Here is a 19820-nt window from a genome sequence, read left to right on the forward strand (position 1 = left end):
TAAAAGCTGAAATTATAGTTTTTAAATCTTGGTTTTAATTATATAGGTTAATATGAGAATTGGCTAATCCAATGCTAGAATCGAGTTGGATTAAAAAAAAAAATGAGAAAAGATAAAACCTGATGGGATATTGAGGATTGATCTTGTTAACTCGTCAAGATCCTGTCAATAACTGGTTGATTTTTTTTTATTAAAATAATATTATTTTAATTAAAAAAACTGACCGAAATAAGCTAATAATCCAGTTAAAACTTGAAATTTAGGTCTTCAACCGGACCGGGTCTCAGAAGTATGCCGGAAACAATCAAAACTTCAACCCGACCCGTTAACGTCAAATACCGATAATCAGTCTTCTCTTCATAAGAATTTCTCAGCTATTTGCGCAGCTCAATCACCAAGCACAAACACTGTACAACTTTAAAGCAAATACCTATAAATATCCATTTCTCTCCGATTTGGTTAATCGGCCATTTACGGATCTCCGAAAAAATAATTGAAAAAAATGGCACCAGTCTCAGCTCTTGCAAAGTACAAGCTGGTCTTCTTGGGAGACCAATCAGTCGGTAAAACCAGCATCATCACTCGCTTCATGTATGACAAATTCGATAACACCTACCAGGTAAAACCCAGATCATTATTATTCGTTTTGCCTCGGACTCTGATTCATCTTGTTCTAAATCTGTTTATTTTTTTGTGCACTGATATGTATTGTTGTTTTGACATACCCTTTGTTTGGGTTTTGAAGTTACTTATTCTTTGAAAGATCGCACTATCGTATAAATGAACATGATAATTTTTTTGTGAGATCTTTCATTTTACAGTCAAGGAATTTTGATTATTTTCGGGGTTCTTTTTTTATATATAGAATGTGGTGTTTCGTCGTTAGAAAATTGTAATTATGCTTTGTTCTCGTTGATGTATAATCTTTCCTTCTTTTTTTTAATTCTTGCCTCGTTTTTCTTTTTCTGGGAAGTCAGTCAGATGAGGTGGCCGATGTTGTCGTTACCCATAGTTTGTTTCTTCATGATTTCAAAAGTATTTAGCCTGTGCTGCTGATCTAACTTGCATGTATCTTGAACTGATGAACAGGCTACCATTGGCATTGATTTTCTATCAAAAACCATGTATCTTGAAGACAGAACTATTCGTTTGCAGTTGTGGTTAGATCCATCACCTTAACAAAGTGCAATTTTGTTCTTGTTCTGAGAAATACAATATGCGTAATCCTTGGACACGAATCCTGCACTGAACTCTTGATTCACTAGCGGGGCTATATGTATTCAGTTCACCGTGCAAAGGATTAATAATGAATGGTTATTTGCATATAGATACCATTACCATGACATATGTGACAATGCAATATTGCGCTCCAAGGAGATGGAACTTATATGATGTGAAACAGAAAAAATAATGCTGTGGTCATCAAGGATCAATTTTACATTTGAATACATGCGTAAATTTAATTATGGCATAAGCTTTGTATTGAGTAGAATGAATGGCAATTCATTGAAGGAAGATAAATCAAGAGTTTACGCGGCACTGCCTTGTGAAGGATAGGTATTCTTAAAAGTGCTAGAAATGGAGATGTGCACATTGGTAGATGTCAGGGTCCATATTACTGTCACTATTTTCATGAATATGATTGCAATATTTGTGCATAAGCCACACGACATATGCACATGTACCTATTTTTTTGTAGATATAATTATGTAAACACGTGCATGTATTATTTATCTTGATTTTTTTATGTTTGTGTGGTTTACTATTTCTCATGACAATTTCTCCTTTGTGGATGGTTGACTCTCTGCTAATCTCTATGCTTGCAGGGATACAGCTGGACAAGAAAGATTCAGAAGCCTCATTCCAAGTTACATTAGAGATTCCTCTGTTGCTGTCATTGTATTTGATGTTGCAAGTATGCAGTTTTTAAAGCAATATCATCATCGTGATTGTTTGCTTATTGCCTTGTCATCTATCCATCTTAAGTAAATTTGTACTTCAAGAGATCAAGTAAATTCACCTATCTTGTTGTTAATTCCCTGATTGGCATGTTGGTTTTGTGAAGTCATAAACTTGTTTGGTTATGTGCTTGTATTGTAATTCAGTCTCATTGGTTTTTTCCCCCTCTTATACGCATTAAACTAACTTCCAAACTATTTGTTAGGAATAAGGCATTCATGTTTCATGGACGTTTCCTAACTCAATAGTCCATGTTTCAGGTCGGCAATCTTTCCTGAACACTTCAAAATGGATTGAAGAGGTTCGCACTGAGAGGGGCAGCGATGTCATCATTGTCCTTGTTGGGAACAAAACTGACCTTGTGGAGAAGAGGTGAATGTTTAATGGCACTAGATTGTTAAGAATTGCCATGATCAGTGTGGCTTGTTTATGATGCTTTGTGTCTACTCTGGGTCACAATCTCACAAACACACACAAGTAAAAGCACTGTTTCTGAAATTACTTTCTACTGGTCCGCCATGATCTGTTTGATCTTAGCCACTCATTTTGGCTTGTAAATCTGTGGTCGGAACAAATACTGACAGATCTGAATTATTTGCTGTTTTCCCTTTCTGCAGTTTGATAAATTAAGTCTTTGATTTTTCTTGCCTCATGTCCACTGACATTTTGTTCCGTGGATGATTTGGCAGGCAAGTTTCTATAGAAGAAGGAGAAGCTAAAGCCCGAGACCTTAACGTCATGTTTATCGAAACTAGTGCAAAAGCTGGTTTTAATATCAAGGTTTGTTCTCTAGCTCATGCTCTCCCTCTATACTACGTCCTGGTGATGTTGAGTTTTTCATTAGCCTAAAATGAACACAATCATTCTGCCTAGTATCTTCTATGAGTTAATGGCCAATGCTCTCCAAGAAGAGGGTAAAAAGAGAGAAAAAAGAAAGAAAGTTCAGAGCCAAATGAAAAATCAGATGCAGGTCCATCGCATGCCTTTTCCTTTTCAATCTATTGAGGGTAGATTAAGAGCATGATATTGTTTTTTCCATTACCTTTGTGATCATGACATTTTTAATTCCTCACAAAGTTGTGCAAAGGGTTCTATGTCTCTTCTCTGCCTTGTTTTGCTTCAGTGAACCTATTAGAAAGTAGGCTTGCATAGAAATTATTTTGCTGACCAGTTAATTATTCTCTTTTGAATAAAAGAACTATTCTCCAAACCTGGCTTTGGATTTGCTTAAGTTACAAGATCATGCTCTTTGATTCTAATTACATATTTTCATAACTTTTTCCCTCTGTTCTGAAGTCTCAACCGGACATGGTCCCAATGTCTACCTTGTCTAATGGAAGGGATCTTTACATGTCTGGGATATTTAAGAGAGGAAGGAAATCTGATGGATGGACTTCCCATCTTTCAGTTAGCCATCTCTTGAAGGTGTCCATCGTTGCCCAATAATATGCATTTAATGGTTATTTGAGCTACATCTGGACTCCACAGCCCTATATGCTCCAATACTGTCAATTAATTTGCTTAAGCTCCTACAAGATCGTGCTCTTTGATTCTAATTACATATTTAAATAACTTTTTCCCTCTGTTCTGAAGTCTCAACCGGACATAGTCCAGATGTCTACCTTGTCTAATGGTAGGGATCTTTACATGTCTGGGATATCAAAGAGAAGGAAGGAAATCTGATAGATGGACTTCCCATCTTTCAGTTAGCCATCTCTTGAAGGTGTCCATCGTTGCCCAATAATATGCATTTAATGGTTATTTGAGCTACATCTGGACTCCACAGCCCTACATGCTTCAATACTGTATTGATTTGCTTAAGAAGATCATGCTTTTCCATTCTAATTACATGTTTAAATAACCTTTTCCTTCTGTTCTGAAGTCTCAACTGGACATAGTCCTGATGTCTACCATGTCTAATGGTAGGGATCCTTACATGTCTGGGATATCAAAGAGAAGGAAGGAAATTTGATGGATGGGCTTCCCATCTTCCAGTCAGCCTTCTCTTGAAGATGTCCATCGTTGCCCAATAGTATGCATTTAATGGTTATTTGAGCTACATCTGGACTCCACAGCCCTATATGCTCCAATACTGTCTATTGATTTGCTTAAGCTCTTACAAGATCATGCTTTTCCATTCTAATTACATATTTTAATAACTTTTTCTCTCTGTTCTGAAGTCTCAACCGGTCATAGTCCAGATGTCTACCTTGTCTAATGGTAGGGATCTTTACATGTCTGGGATATCAAAGAGAAGAAAGGAAATCTGATAGGTGGGCTTCCCATCTTTCAGTTAGCCATCTCTTGAAGGTGTCCATCGTTGCCCAATAATATGCATTTAATGGTTATTTGAGCTACATCTGGACTCCACAGCCCAGACCTTCCCCTCCCCCGGCGCCCCCCACCCCACCCCCACAAAAAAAAATTTGGATCCAATGCCTTATTGTCCTTTGACGTGACTGCTGTTTTTTTATTCAGAATGTATTGGTTTCCGTATTTATTTACTTTTGGTATTTTGTCTCTTACTTCACATCGATGAAATTTTGTGCAGCCATTGTTTCGAAAAATCGCTGCAGCCTTACCAGGAATGGAGGCACTTTCTTCAACAAACCAAGAGGACATGGTTGATGTGAACCTAAAGTCTTCCGGTGGAGCTTCATCCCAGACACAGCCTCAGGCAGGGGGATGTGCTTGTTGATACCTTGAAACTCTTAACCATTGGTACGATTGTCCCTGTTGGAACAATATTTCACTAATATGTAAATGACTGACTGACTTATTTCTGTCCTTTTCCTCTTCTATTTGCCGTCCTATTTGGGAAGCATTTCCTCTGTGCCTGGGGAACTCTTTGGTAAAACTTGAGTGGTTGAGAACTAGGACTAGAAAGATTCGTGGTTGGGATGTTCTTGTATTTCATAGGTTGGTTATAGGGTCATAGGTTGTAGGATATGCAGTGGAATTACAGTTTTCAATGGACTTCTCTTTCTTTGTTATGTCAAAGGACCTAATAATATTCTCCGTGCAACACATGCATATTGTAGTTATGATTTCTTCCTCCTCTGAGTTCAACAACTTGATGGCCTGATGGGTCTGTGGCGGATATCAACGGCACTCCCCCCTCCCAAAAGTCTCAATTGTGATTTTAATTATGTGTGCTCTTTGACCAGGTTAAAATTATGATCGTCATTGAAGTTGTCAGGAACGAAACTGGCCTTGCACTATAGGACCAAGCTTTTAAAATAAGATTTGGCCGACATACAATAGGCGACATGTTTGTGGTCATTCAGAGCATTCATGTGTGTATTTGTATTGCTGTTGGGGCATGTAAAACTGCTGCAAATATAACAGTGCAGCATAATTTTGTCAGCCTGAGAGATTTACTCAAATGACCATGAGTAAGGAAAGGCTAGGTCGCTAAAAGCTGGCAAGTTCGAGGATAATTGCTAGCTCGATCGAGCCGCCCGTAATCAAAGCAAGGAGTAGGGAAATTTTGTTTTGATAGACATAGATGGGTGCTGTATTTGCATTGTGAAAAGAGAACATCATCACTACCAAAGTGGTTGGTGACCGTTGAAAACTGAAGTATATAGTTCTAAACAATCCGCAAGCCAAGGCAAGGAGGTCAAAACTCAAAAAGTTCGGAAGTGTGTTTGTTTTTACATTTGAAATAATCACAGCAAAATAAATATTTGATAAAATTAAAAATATAATTCATTTTTAATAGAGTTTGATATATTTCATATTTAAAATACAGGTTTTGCTTTAAAATACAAGTTTTGCCTAAGCAATTTTTAGCTGTTTATTTTTTTATTATTTAATTTTTTAAATAAACAATACGAGTAAATTTACATCATTCACTAAATAATATTTTTTTAAAGAGTATAGTAAATTATAAATTTTCTTGTATTGTTTATTTTTTTAAATGAATAATGCAAATAAGTTTTAACACTATTCATGTAAATAAAATTTTTTAAAAAAGTGAAGATAAATTCACTAATACTATTTATTTTTTCAAGTCAACAATTCACTTGCATTGTTTATGTTGATATGAATATTACTTTTTTTGAAAAATTAGTTTGAAATGAATTAAATTTACTTGCATTAATCACGTGAACAATAGTTAGTTTTTTAAAAAAAAGTAATGTAGAGTGAATTAAATTAACTATAGTTCTTGTCAAATAAATTTTGTACGTAATGGAATTGTAGATAGTTCAATGAAATAATAAAAAATATTTTATATAAAGTATTATTTATTTCATGATATAACAATAGTAATTAAATCTATAATATTTAAATTTAAAATTATTAATATATATATGTATATTTTTTACTTATTTTATAACCTCAATTTAAAAAGTATTTTTAAATAAATACATTAAACTATTTTTTGTTTAACTTTAATTTTAATTATTATTTTAATCAAACATATATAAATATCAAATTAATCTTAATTAAAAATAATTTTTATAAAATAATTTTTTAAAATTATAATTATAAAAATTATCATAATACCAAATATAACAAATAAATGACTGTTGAAACAGTGGTGTTTGCGTTTTCCAGAGCTAGTTCCGTGCCAGCTATTTCGAGTCCATTAAGGTTTGTAGCGTGACTGACAGGAACTGTTCGGAGAGAACTTGAACTAAAGTCATGGAATCCTCTGCGCACTTTTTGCAGGTTCGGTTTGTTGTATCTTTCGTTGAAGGGTCAAGGGTTGAAATGCTACTGTCAGGAGTAGGAGTTGCTAAGAAGAGGAAGCGAAGAACAAAAGAAGAGAAAACGTGCTTCGTTTTGATCACTACCTTGCTTTAGTCGGTTTATTTTTTTTATTTTTTTATTTTTTTTTATTTTTTTGCTTTAGTCCGTTTATTTTTTTTTAGATTAACGTGGGTGTCCGGGCCAGCTTGCGCGCACCACGACTAATCCCATGGGCCCTAAAGTTAACGACCATGTAAGCCTCAGTGGTCATCATATGAGTAACTAAGGACTCGAACTTGAGACTACAGAGGGAACAAACCCCTTAGTCCCAAGTCTTTATCATTTGGCTACCACCTAGATGATTTAGTCGGTTTATTTTGTTTATACAAGTGAATGGTTTTAAGCTTCCGATTGAGACACGGTACATGATTCCTTTGTGCTGATAAAAACATTAACATTGACAAAAACTCTAAATTACAAGAAATCACTGTACATTCTCACATGGATTACTATTCACTTTCACGGTGAAATTATGATTTTACCTTTGAAATAAAATGAGGATGCTAATTTAATCTTTTCTAATAACTCATTAATTATCAAAGGATTGTTCAAGATTACACGCGTCTTTTCACTCTTTTGAATAATAAAATGATTAATTTACTTTTCAGGTTCAAAAATTTTAGATACCTTGACTAAAATTATTTTTTTATTTTCTAAAATAATAATTAAAAGATATTTTTTCACTCTAAATAAAAAAAGAATTAAGTCATTAGCCCACAAACATTTTCATCTTTTCACATTATTTTTTCATATTATTTGTTTTAATTTCATATCTTATGATAGGATATTTTAGTCTTTTAACATTGCTCTATTAGTTTTTCAATCTAAAAAGTTGTCAGTACATATTATCAACACTTCAGTATATAAACGACTCTCAATAGCTACAATTATCTTTTCACTGTATTATTAGAAGTATCACTGCGTCCTCTTACAGCCCAACACTTGTTAACGACAAATAAATGGTTTTTAGTCGTGGTTACTATTGTTTCCTTCTTCTCTCTATCACCCCCTTAAAAGTATGTGTTCATCCTCTTTATTTTTAGTATTTTTATTTTAGTTTTTATTTTTTTGATTTTTATTTTTTTCATAGTATTTTTATAAAAATTTTGTTTGTTTTCAATTTAGTTCTTCAATTATAATTTGTATATTATTTTTTTCATTTCAATCTTTTTTTCTTTTGAATTGTATTTTTTTTAATTAGCTTTTTTATTAAAGTTTTATTAATTTTTAATTTTATCATTCAATTAAAATTTATAGTGTATTATTTTTTTTCAATTTAGTCATCAGTCATTTGTTTTTTTTCTTTTATTAAAGTAGTTTTTCTTTTCAATTTAAACCTCCAATAAAACAAAATGTCCCTCTCATTTATTTTTTATTTTGATTTTCATCATAATTTTTTTAATCATAATTTTCTATTTTAAATTCTTCTGTGTAATTTTTTTTCTTGACCTCGTCATTTAGTGTTTACTTTGCTGAGAATTGAGTTTTCTAGTTTTTATTTATTTATGATTTTTTTGGTTTAATGATCGGAATCACAAGTTTGAAAAATTAAAATGTTTAACATCTTTTTTTAGCTCAATCTCTTTTTCTGATTTCTTTGTTTAATATTAATTTTCTCTTGTTTTTTAAATATTTTGATACCTTTCTTAATAATTTTTTAATTTTTATTTAAATTAATATCTTTTTATCTTGCTTATTTACGCATTTTTAAATAAAGTTTTTTTAAAATTGTTTTGTATATTCTTAATTTTTGAAGATATTATTTTGATTGATTTGTAATTTTTTATATATATTTTATATAAATGAATTTTATTTCTAAAAACAAAAATATATTTATTTTTAGATAATATTTATAATGATTCGACATTATTTTTTTATTATAATTGTTTATCAATTGATACCCTTTTTCTAAATAAATTTTTAATAATTTTGATATTTATGTTTCAATTAATATTTCTCCTCCAATACTAATGTATATGGAGTCATGATGGTTTTGACAAGCCTTAAGGGTAAATGTTTTAGTATAAACTTTATTTTTTAATTACTTACCTTAAACACCATGGTCGAATACTAAGAACTATTGGCTAGTCTTAACTTAGCCAAGGCTCTCAATGCATGTTTTCTTCAAGTAAACAACGACTCTCAACTCATAGCAAGGTAATGTCGAGAATAGTTTTGAAGTCTAAAAAATATTTTTTTGAAAATAAAAAAATATTATTTTAATATATTTTAATATAAAAAATAAAGGAATTACATTCCTAAACATTACTCGTGTTACTCGTGTTGGTGCATTTGACCTCAAGAAAGAGGGAAAAAATAATATATATTACTATAGTTATCTGAGAGGAAAATGATAGGTGAATCTTTTTTCTTTCAAAGCTAGCCAATTAGAATCCAATATAATTGCCCAATGCTGCTTGAATAAAGGTGTTCAAGCATTAAATAGGAAGAGGAACTCGTGGCCATTATCTAAACCATACATGGAAAAAAGGAAGAAGAAGAAGATTAAACGGCTCTGATCAAGTATTAGTTGCTCACCGGAGAGTTACTAGGAGATAAAAATTAGAGCGATCTGCTTAACAAGATAAGCAGCGGGTATCCTTGTGGATGGTGTATTATAAAAAAGGTCAGTATCAACTTCTACGATGGTATTTTGGTTAATAGTGGGTTTGTTTTTATGTTAAAAAAATGTTTATGAAATTTTTTTTTAAAAAAGAAGATTTATATAATTTTAAATTATTTTAATATATTTTTATTAAAAATATATTTTTAAAAATAAAATAAATATTATTTTCATATATTTTTAAATAAAAAACATTGAAAAAAACAATACTATAATAGTCTTAGACAACAGCGTTATCCAGAAACCATGAAACGCGCCGCTTTGGACTCAGAACTAGAAAAGGACCTCTTTCAAAATTGCTCTCTCTCTCTCTCTCTCCATTCTCAAATTCCTCTACGCTCCCCCAACCCCATCTCTTTTTCTCTCTGATAGCCAACCGACGCGTCACACCCCTTCGCCTGTGGCGGTCAACTCCTCTCTCCATCTTTTAATCTGGTAAGCGATCAACAACTCCTTCCTCGTGATTCAATAGATTGCATATTTCAGGGTTTTAGGGTTTGAATACTTTGATTTAGTTAGATTTTTGGGAATAGGTTAATTAACAGTTTTGTTTTTTGAAATCACAAGCCCTATTTTAGGTTTTTAATTGGAATTTCGAAAATTTTCATTAGTTTTTATTTATTCAACTCGTTTATCGCAGATCAACTTCTATATTTCAAGATGCCGGCGACAGCAGGAAGAGTTCGCATGCCGGCGAACAACAGGGTGCACAGTAGTGCAGCTCTGCAGACTCACGGTATATGGCAGAGTGCAATTGGGTATGATCCCTATGCACCTAACAAGGATGACTCCAAAAAATCATCCCAGGAGAAGTCCTCCACCGCTGAGCCTGAAGGTGAGAATGCTTATGCCAGCTTTCAGGGTCTCCTGGCGCTTGCCCGTATTACCTCATCCAATGCTGATGAGGCTCGTGGTGCTTGTAAGAGATGTGGTCGTGTAGGCCACCTTGCCTTTCAATGTAGGAATTTTGTGAGTGTTAAGGATGGTGATAAAGAGAAGGATGCGGAAGCAGTTCAGGCTGCGGTTTTGTCTGGGTTGGAGAAGATAAAAGGGAATGGGAAACGAGGGGTTCAGGGCGAGGAGAGCGAAGATGATGAGGATGAGAGTGAGACTTCGGATTCTGAGGTGGATTCGGAGATTGAAAGGATTATTGCTGAAAGGTATGGTAAGAAGAAGAGTAGTGCTCTGGGGAAGTCATCTAGGAAGAAGGAGGACTCTGATGACGATGGTTCAGATTCTGGGAGGAAGAAGAGAGGAAGGTCGAAGAAAAGGAGGAGTAAGAAGAGAGGAAGTAGCGACTCAGAGGATGGAGATGAGGGTAGGAGGAAGAGGAGGAAGGAGAAGCGGAGGAAGGAGAACGAGTCATCAGATGAAGAGGATGATCGGAAACGCCGTAAGAGGAAGAGTAGGAAGGAAAAGAGGAGAAGGAGAAGTCATCGGCATTCTGATGATTCTGATTCAGATGAATATGAGCATTCTGGTCGAAGGCACAAGCAGAAGAGCAGGAAGGCAACATCTTTGTCTGATCCTGATGCCTCTGGCTCTGATGATCCTCGGGTGGGAAGAGATATAAAGCGTTCTGAGAAGAAGATCAGGAAACGCCATCATGAAGATGATGAATGATGTCTAGTTACGAAAGGTAACCACTCATTCTTTAAGTTCAAGTCAAACACTCTAATCCTTGTCTTTTTCGTTTATACCTGTTCGATTTGACCCTGTGGGCAATATGCTTGGAAAAGCGTAAACGCTCGTTGTGTCTTTTGCTTTGCTGTCCCTTCTCTGCATTGTATCTGTCAACGCATATTTCTTATCTCATACTTTGTTAAGGTGGTTTGGGCACTTCAGCGCTTGCTTTTTACTCGTGGCTGGATAGCATAATGCTATTATGTTCCTCCTGGCACGAGTTTCTGCGCAATCGAACTGATAGTGTTGGAAGTTTGAGGTGCTTTGGCTTTGGCAAGTTTAAATAGGTAGCATACAAATGTAATCAGCGAGTTGAGTTAAGCTTAAGTGGATGGAAATGGGGAGTTGGAATTTTCTTATTAGGCAATATGTTATGGATACTGCCGTCTCATCAATGAAAAGTGTAGTGCATCTAATTTGATGGGAGGGACAGAGGGGGGCATCACCATGTTACGTCCTGGTTCCTTGTTTAATTGCTTTGCCCTTTCATTTCAATCAAAGTTTCTGCCCACTCCAGCATCTCCTAAAGTTATTATTCGGTAATCTTTTCCCTGTATTCCTCTCAAGTCTATAGTCACTTATCAGCCCTGCATTTTTAGATGACCTTTGGTTACCAAAACAATTCCAATGAGTGTTTTCTTATCCCGAGGACTTGAAAGCCCTTCTCTTGGAATATAACAGCCTGTTTAGATGGGGTTTTAACGGCAAAACATGAAGGATAAGGGTGGAAAGATAGCTTTCAATCCAATTTTGGACAAGTTGGGCTGGAAAATAAATAGAGGGGAGCCAAGCGAATCAGAGACTTAAAACCTTTTAATCAATCTTTACTGAATGTCTACTTTTCCCATGTAAAAATTTAGAACTTTGAATCTATTCATTCATCTATTTGGTTTCATGATTTAAGATACTATTTTTCACGAGCAGACTATATTGAATTTCAGGATGAAGACTGCTTTGGAAATGGATTTACTCAATCGCATATCGTAAAAAAAATTCCGTTTTGCAGTACCATGGAGATGGTGATTGTCTACAAGATTCTAGGTATAAGTCAGCTGCAGTGGACGGACTGGAGCGCTGTTGATTTGTTGTCTTTGTTATCCGAGAATGCGAATATTTATCTATTCCAGATGTTTAAAAAAAAATATGAATGTTTAAAGACTTGTATTCTAGGCATGCTGTGTTGCTGTGTTGTTCCCGTAAAAGCACCATTTTCAGTTTAGCTGATGCACAGTAAACAACGCAGAAAACCAGTCGCATGATTTTCCTTGCTATTGGTTTTTTTTTTTTGGAAATGTATTAAAATAATTTATATTATTTTTTAAAATTTATTTTTGATATTTATACATTAAAATAATTAAACAATATTAAAAAAATAATTTAAAACAAAAACAAATTGATTTTTTATATTACGCAATAATAAGCTACCCCCCTCTCCTTGAAGGGGATGCTAAAAGCTTCGAGATAAATTGAAAATTTCAGAACTTTAAGGGTTCTGTAACCAATCCCAAAACAAGACCTTGGAAGATTCGTTTTATTCTAAGAATAGACAGTGATCTACTTGTTCTCTTCGTTCACCTAGTTTACATAATTACTAGCTTTATTGCCTCCTTTGCGGTGCACCTAAAGCATATAGCAATAAAACTTGGATAAAACCCAATATAGCAGTTGCACAGAAAAAGAAGATAAGAAAGAAAACAGGTGACATGTACGAGAACAAAATCATATATTATAGCAACTGAAGCACAAGAATAAGATAGGCTTTGGGAGAGATAGAAATTAAAATGATAAGATAAAAAGACTAAGATAAGCTTTGGGAGAGATAGAAATTACTACAATATTTGTTGGACACAAGAAAATAGATTTTGAGATTTAGGACCATTAAAACTATTTTTCTTAATTGTTTTTATTTGCAGTAAAAAACATATCAAAAACCTTTATAAATATGTTTTCAAAATAAATATAGTTTTTAATCCCTTCAAAAATAAACAAATAACAAAACATTAACAACTCCAGCCTATTTTTTGTTGGCATTTTGAGACGTACTCCTCTGAAAAAGTTCAACCTATTAACACCCGGATCATCCGACACTTTCTCTCTCATAGCATTTTTCATTGGCGTTCTCTTTCATTTCACAACTTATTAAGGATTAAAATGTTAAAATACCAAAATGGAATACCAAGGACCAAACAATAGATATAATGAAAATAATAGGGAATAAATTGAAATTTTCTATGCCAGTATCAAAATGGAATTTGCTTTGTTTTGTTTGTTGAATTCGGTTTTTATTCTTTTAATTTTCATTTTTAGCTACAAGTAAATCTTATTTTGTAATATTTTTTCTTCAATTCATTACCGAAATATCCCTAAACATTTTGTGTGTGCAAGAAGATTCAAATTAAAAAAACCATGTTAATCTAACTTAACTTGGGATGATGAAATTGCAATTAAAAAAGTTTGATAATCGAAACATAAAAGAAAAATCCGGTCATAGTTCATATAAACAATAACAATCCTAATTCTTTTAATTTATGCTCGTCAAATTAAAAGTATCTTTAATGTAAAAAAATATACAAATATTGTCAACATGTTTTCTAGCATAAAAGAATTAATTGTGAAATAAGAAATTGATGCATATTTTTAATAACATAAATTGAGAAATAATTACACAAATAAATATTAAAAAGAGTTAGTAATGCTAACTAGAGAAGAAAATAAAAAGTTGAAGATAAATGTAGATTAAGATATTTATCTTCGTGTTGAGCCTTTCAAAAAAAATTAATTATTTGATAATAATTTTTCTAAGAATAGTAATAATTCAAATTTCAATTAAATAAAATAATTTGATAGTATAATTTCTCATTTTCTTATTAATATCTCTCTTTTTTATAAAAATATAATTTATGTTTTTTTTTAAAGTCAAGTAATAAGAACAAATGTCAAAAAGAATTTGGGTAATTTGAAGTAAGGATAAGAAAAGGTATTTATCTAATTAAAGCAATTTTATCTCATTAAAGTGCGGCAATTTTATACCATAATATTTGTTTTATATACAACATCTTATCAGGATCATAATCACATTACGGACTAGAATTCTAAACTCTTTGGAAATGCTATTAAAGCAACCTAGCCTCGCCATGTTGACATCAATATCCCTTGTCCTAGCTTTGCTCGAAACAGATTTCAAATTAAATTGATTATAATTTTTTTTATGTGATATACTCAATTTAATGGTTAAAGAATATCCCTATTAATTTAGTTAAAACTCAGCTTAACTTTTAAAAAATACCAAGACAATGTCATTTTAACTTTTTTTCTTAATATTAAGATAATAATATTTGAAATGACTCGATCAATTTGAGTTAACTTGTTAAACTCTTAATCAAGATAATAACTTGATTGAATTTTAATTTTTATTTAATTATAAAATAATAAAAATAAATATACTTGGAAAAGTCACCAGAAAAAAAGGTCATGAAGGATATACAAAAAGAGTGCATAATAATATAATAAAAACAATGTTCTAATCCTATTTAAAAAAATTAAAAAAAAATGGTATTAAAAAAAATAACATCCCCTTTGTATTTTAATGAATTTTAGTTAAATCTTAAGGAAAAAAATATATAAAACAACATAAAGAAGGAAAAAAAAAAAACAAGGTTTTTAGGTCTATATAGGCTAGTGTGTCTGGTTAATTGCTGAAGCTATTCAAAAAAAAAGTTAAAGCGTGTGGGTTATAAAATTAAACCTATATACTTGACCGTTATTTTTTTAAAAAAAAAATAGATAAATCATATGTCGTCTAATAACATTGTGACCACCTACCTTTTGGATTCATCAAAACTATTTTCACCATTTTTATATAAAAATATTTGAGAAACAACTCATAAACCTTAATAAACCCATATTTAAACTAAAAAATCAATATGTCAAAAATGTATATAAAAAAAATTCAAGCCTTTATCTTCCTTTTTCAATAATATGATGGATAAAAAACAAATAAACAAAACTTTTATAGTTAAATAGAACTCAATAAGACCAATATTAACGTTTTTGGTTACCGGAATACAGACAACTAACCAATTTCTTTCTTTTTTGTTGTTTTTTAATTACTTTCTCTTCCTATAAAATTTAGGGGTTAAAATATAAAATAAATAAAGTATAAGACCAAAATGTCAAAATCTAAAAACAATGATAAAAGATGAAGGAACTTTGGGTGCCAAAATTTTAAAATCCACACTTCATGAATTGTGAAAAAAAAGAAAACAAAACTGCTTTTTGGTTTCGGTGTAAAATTTTTCTCTCCACATTTTCAATTTGTTTTAATAAGATAATTGATTCTACCTTGTTAAACAGAGTATTAACTTAATCTCAAAATATTTTTTTGATATTATGAAAACATCATAGCAAACTAATCCAAAAAAATTATCAAGTCTAATTTTCAATGAATACAATGTTAAATGATAATATTGAAAAAAAAACAAACAAATCAAGAATAGAAAATACTTTAAATACAAAAAAAAATGTTTCAAATCACAATGTTTTTTTTTTGTGGATATATAATGTTTTCCTTCACCTCCTTGTATTGTTTTATAGTGTGGAGAAACCTTAATCTAACTTCAAGCTATCAGCTAGTATAAATTAAATTACAAAACTTTTAATTATATTTCAAACATGACACATATTATATAACATCATCTTGAATCTATCCATTGTTAATGATAAAATACTTTTAACATACCTCGTTAAAATAAAGTTAAACTTGTATATACCTTAAAAAATAATCTTATCATCAAATCATGATCAATTTTTCTTTTGTCCCCTACAATTTACTAACTTGTAAAAAATAATCACAATGATTTATAAGATAAATGATTCATTAATAATTTGGCCTAATGGGTTAATATGATGACTCGTTATTCCATCACCTAGTATAAGCCAGGCTGGTGGAAAAAAGTAAAAAAAATAAAAAGGTTATATTAAACCATGCCAGTCTTCTAACTCATGATCCGGACCTTTGATCAATTGTTGTGACTAAGGATAAATTGAAGTTTTTTTTTGATATTTTTTTGAAAAAAACATATTTAACAAGCATTTATAAAGTGGATATAATATTTAATTTTCATTAACAATGGATAAACTAGGGAGTGATATTGTCTTATATTCATTATACTTTATGTATAATTGATAAAATAAAATAAAAAAACAAAAAATGGTTTTCCTAGATTCCTAGTTGTAAGACCTAGCCTAGCATGGAAAGCTAATATGATGACTTGCGATCTTGAGACCTGGTATAAGTGGAGTTGGTGAAAATATATATATATTTTTTATTGAAATAACATTATTTCTAGTTTTTTTTTTTTAAAAAATATTAAGTTGAAGTAGGTCAGCCTTGTAATTTACGACTTGAACTTTAGATTAACTCTTATAATCACAAGCAAACTATGGTTTGTTTAGATATTTTTAATAAAAACATCTAACTAGGATGAGTAAAATGGTTATAATATTTAACTATCATTAACAATAGATAACCCAAAGAGTGATATTGTCTTATATTTATTATACTTTATGCAATTTTGATAAAATAAAAAAAGTTAGAGATAGGAGTGACAATAGAATAATTAATATTTTGAAATTAAATAAAGTTTTTTTCAAAAAAAAATATCAACACAAACCAACTAAGGAGGAGAATTCGTTGCTCCTCACCTCATAAAACACTTGAGCAATGCTCTTTGATTTTTTCTTGAGATTTTTTTAAATTTATTATTTAATATTAATTTTTTTTATCTCAGTCTTGCGATCCATGTTGAGACTCAATATTCTCGCACAATTCACTTTAACAATGCTTTTTTTTAGGTTTAGTATTTTTTTTTGAAAATTTCATATTTAACATCGAGTTTACTTATCTTAATTTTATAACTTAGATCACAAGTTTGGTATGTTAATTTGAATTTTCCTTCTATTTTTCCAGTGAAAGGTTTTTTCCTCAATCTTATCCCTCACTGTATGGTTGATTTGGAATGAAACATATATATTTTTTATTCACTTTTTATGAGGTTATCGTAGTTTCATTACATAAGTTACAAGTTTAATAGGCTAATTTGACTCTTTTTTTAATTGATATTTTTTTTTAATTTTATCATTTAACATTGAGTTGACTGGGAACTGGGCCTCATAATTTGTTTTATTTTCTTTATACAGGGTTATCTTAGTTACATGATCCAAATTATCGGTTTAGCATGTCAATCTAAGTTGTCTTTAATTGTTTGTTTTTTGTGTTTTTTTAATTATATAATTTTTTTAGTTTTTATTCTTCAATATTGTGTTGATTATGAATTAAGTTTTATGATTTACTTTGATTTGCTTTATGTGGGGTTAACTTAGTCTCATGATCTAAGTTATAGATTTAACAAATTAACCTAGATAGACCTGAGTCGATCAGATATGTTTCTGTCTTAATATTTTTTTTAAAATTTCATCTTGATTTTTTTTAGTAAAACTATATTTTTTAGACTTGTGAAGTTGATCGGATTATGCCAAGTCAATCCTTTCATGATTTAACATTTTTTTCTAATAAAAAACACATTATCAATAATTCAATATTTTTTAATGTCAAGAAAAAAATGTTATGATCAGTAGTATAGTACGACCCAGTGATATTGCTTTTTTAAAACAAAAGGCTCTTGTTGGAGTGATTATTGTTGATTTGTTTCATGGTTATCAAATATGGTCCAAGATATGGTGTATATTTATATTCAAACCAACTTATAGATTACTGAGTCAATTTCAAAATGATGTTGTTCTAGAAAAAAAATCATTGGAATTAACATAAGAGGTCTCTCTCAAGCTCTATTAGTTGACTATTTGGCCACCTAAGTTTAGTCAAGTAAATGTTTGAAACTATTAAAAGAAATCAATTTAGACTAGACTCTATATTTTTTTTTAAATTGATGTGATTATTTGAACTAGTTTACGTGTAATTTAATTAATCTCACAACTTAACTTATAAATCTCTAATAATCTTGAAGTTTATAAAATTCAAATTGATAATCTCTGAAAAATAAATCCGGGAACTAACTAGTCAAGTTACACATCATGTTAATACCAGATTTAACATCCATGGCTTGTATTAAATCACATTTCTATTGCAATTTGAACCAACCAAGTACTGTCTATTTGTTTGAAATAATAATAAAAAATATATTTTTAGGTTAAAAGTGAATGGTGCCAATGTTAACGAGGCTAACAGAGCAGGAATTTTTTACGGGTTGCTTGGAAATAGAATAATACTCTAATTTTTTGAAAAGTTGGAGCCAAGAAAGGAAAACTGGGATATTTTATTCAAATATAATTTTTCTTCGTCCAAAAAACTGAAAATATTCCGAGTTTGAAAAGCATATTTTATAATTTTTTCACATTTTTTTTACAAGTTTTCACTGTTTTTTCTTATGAAAAAAATAAACAATGCAATTTTTTTTATATTTTATACACAGACATTTTTAGCAATGCAAAACATTAATTGTTTTTTCTATTTTTTATATTTCATACTTGGTTGGAGTCATGAATTTATTTTTATTATAAATTTAATATAAATATCTATTTTTTAATTAACAAGTATAATTTTTTCATAGTAACTTTTGGTTTAAATAAAAAATTATTATGTTATAATTAAACCATCATAAATTAAAATTTTAAAATATTATTATAGTTTATTATTTCAATTTTTTTTTATGGAAAATAGTTGTAATTTTTATTTTTTCAAAAACATTTCTCTTTATTTTTGGATAGCAAACATATTTTTGAGTTTTTTTTTATTGCAAATGAAAGGGTAATACAAAACTGAAAATGAAATAGAAAAATGGCTATAACCTATAAACAGACTATCAAGCCTCATTTATTTCTTGAATTTTTTTTTTATAACCTATAAAAGAAAAATTGGTATTTCTAAAACTACTTTTTAAATTTTTTAATATTTTTTCATTAAAATTATTGGTTAATAAAAAAATTTATAGTTAGAGAAAATTTTTATATAGTTTTCATAAAAATATATATATTTTTTAATTTTAGGTGGAATATATTTTCTAAAAGTTGTGAAAAATTTAAAAATATCATATTATTTATTTATTATATCAAATTTAATTGTTGATTTTTTGATTGCTATATATTTTATTTTGAATCCTTTATTTATTTATTTTTCAATTTCATTCCTTAAATTTTAATTTTTTTATTTACTTTTATCCTTATTTATTTAATTATTATTTATTTTTCTCTTTATTTATAATTTGTTTCTCTATAGTTTGGTCTCTATTTTTCTGATTGCTATTTATTTTATATGAAATAATTTATAAAATTAATTTTTTTTAATTTTTTAATTTTTTAACTTTTTTATCTATCAAAGTTAGTCTTATTTCTTTTGATTATTATTTATTTTATTTAAAATAATTTATAAAATTAATTTTTTAATTTAATTTTTTTAACTTTATTATATGACAAATTTGGTCCTTATTTTTTAATAAATTTTAAAAAAATTAAAAAAATATTTTAATATATATTTTAATAAAAAATAGCTTGAAAAAAAACAACTATCACAATTATCACATGTAAAGAACAATCATATGTTACTCTATAATAATATTAAGGTAATGTTTAATGTTATAGTAGTTTTTTTAATATTTTTTACTTGATTTTAATATATTAAAATAATTTAAAAATATAAAAAAATTAATTTAAATAAAAAATTCAAAATATTCGAAGAAAAAAAAAATCTGCCCAACTCCTCCACAACGTCGCATGAAGTCAC

The 19820-nt window shown here is 29.9% G+C and overlaps 2 protein-coding genes across 4 annotated transcripts; both read left to right on the top strand.

Annotated features, from left to right (window-relative positions):
• Window positions 1-275: 275 nt before the first annotated feature.
• On the top strand, window positions 276-5003 carry LOC105121625 (ras-related protein RABH1b-like). Of its 2 annotated transcripts, none has more exons than XM_011020353.1 (6): window positions 276-619; window positions 1090-1160; window positions 1827-1915; window positions 2220-2331; window positions 2649-2739; window positions 3886-3984. In XM_011020353.1, the coding sequence occupies exons 1-6, from the start codon at window positions 503-505 to the stop codon at window positions 3967-3969; spliced, it is 564 nt and encodes a 187-aa protein (XP_011018655.1). In that variant the 5' UTR covers window positions 276-502; the 3' UTR covers window positions 3970-3984. The 2 variants fall into 2 exon arrangements, with proteins under 2 accessions (XP_011018655.1, XP_011018653.1); XM_011020351.1 differs by lacking the exon at window positions 3886-3984 and adding an exon at window positions 4511-5003 and having other exon boundaries at window positions 278-619.
• Window positions 5004-9630: 4627 nt separating this feature from the next.
• Window positions 9631-12282, top strand: CXIP4 (CAX interacting protein 4). 2 transcript variants are annotated; one of them, XM_011020355.1, is made up of 3 exons: window positions 9631-9775; window positions 9981-10979; window positions 12030-12282. In XM_011020355.1, the coding sequence occupies exon 2, from the start codon at window positions 10001-10003 to the stop codon at window positions 10961-10963; it is 963 nt and encodes a 320-aa protein (XP_011018657.1). In that variant the 5' UTR covers window positions 9631-9775; window positions 9981-10000; the 3' UTR covers window positions 10964-10979; window positions 12030-12282. The 2 variants fall into 2 exon arrangements, with proteins under 2 accessions (XP_011018657.1, XP_011018656.1); XM_011020354.1 differs by having other exon boundaries at window positions 9634-9775; window positions 11965-12242.
• The last annotated feature ends 7538 nt before the right edge of the window (window positions 12283-19820 follow it).

Source organism: Populus euphratica, unplaced genomic scaffold (genome assembly GCF_000495115.2).
Source record: "Populus euphratica unplaced genomic scaffold, PopEup_1.0 scaffold25.1, whole genome shotgun sequence".
NCBI lineage: Eukaryota > Viridiplantae > Streptophyta > Magnoliopsida > Malpighiales > Salicaceae > Populus > Populus euphratica.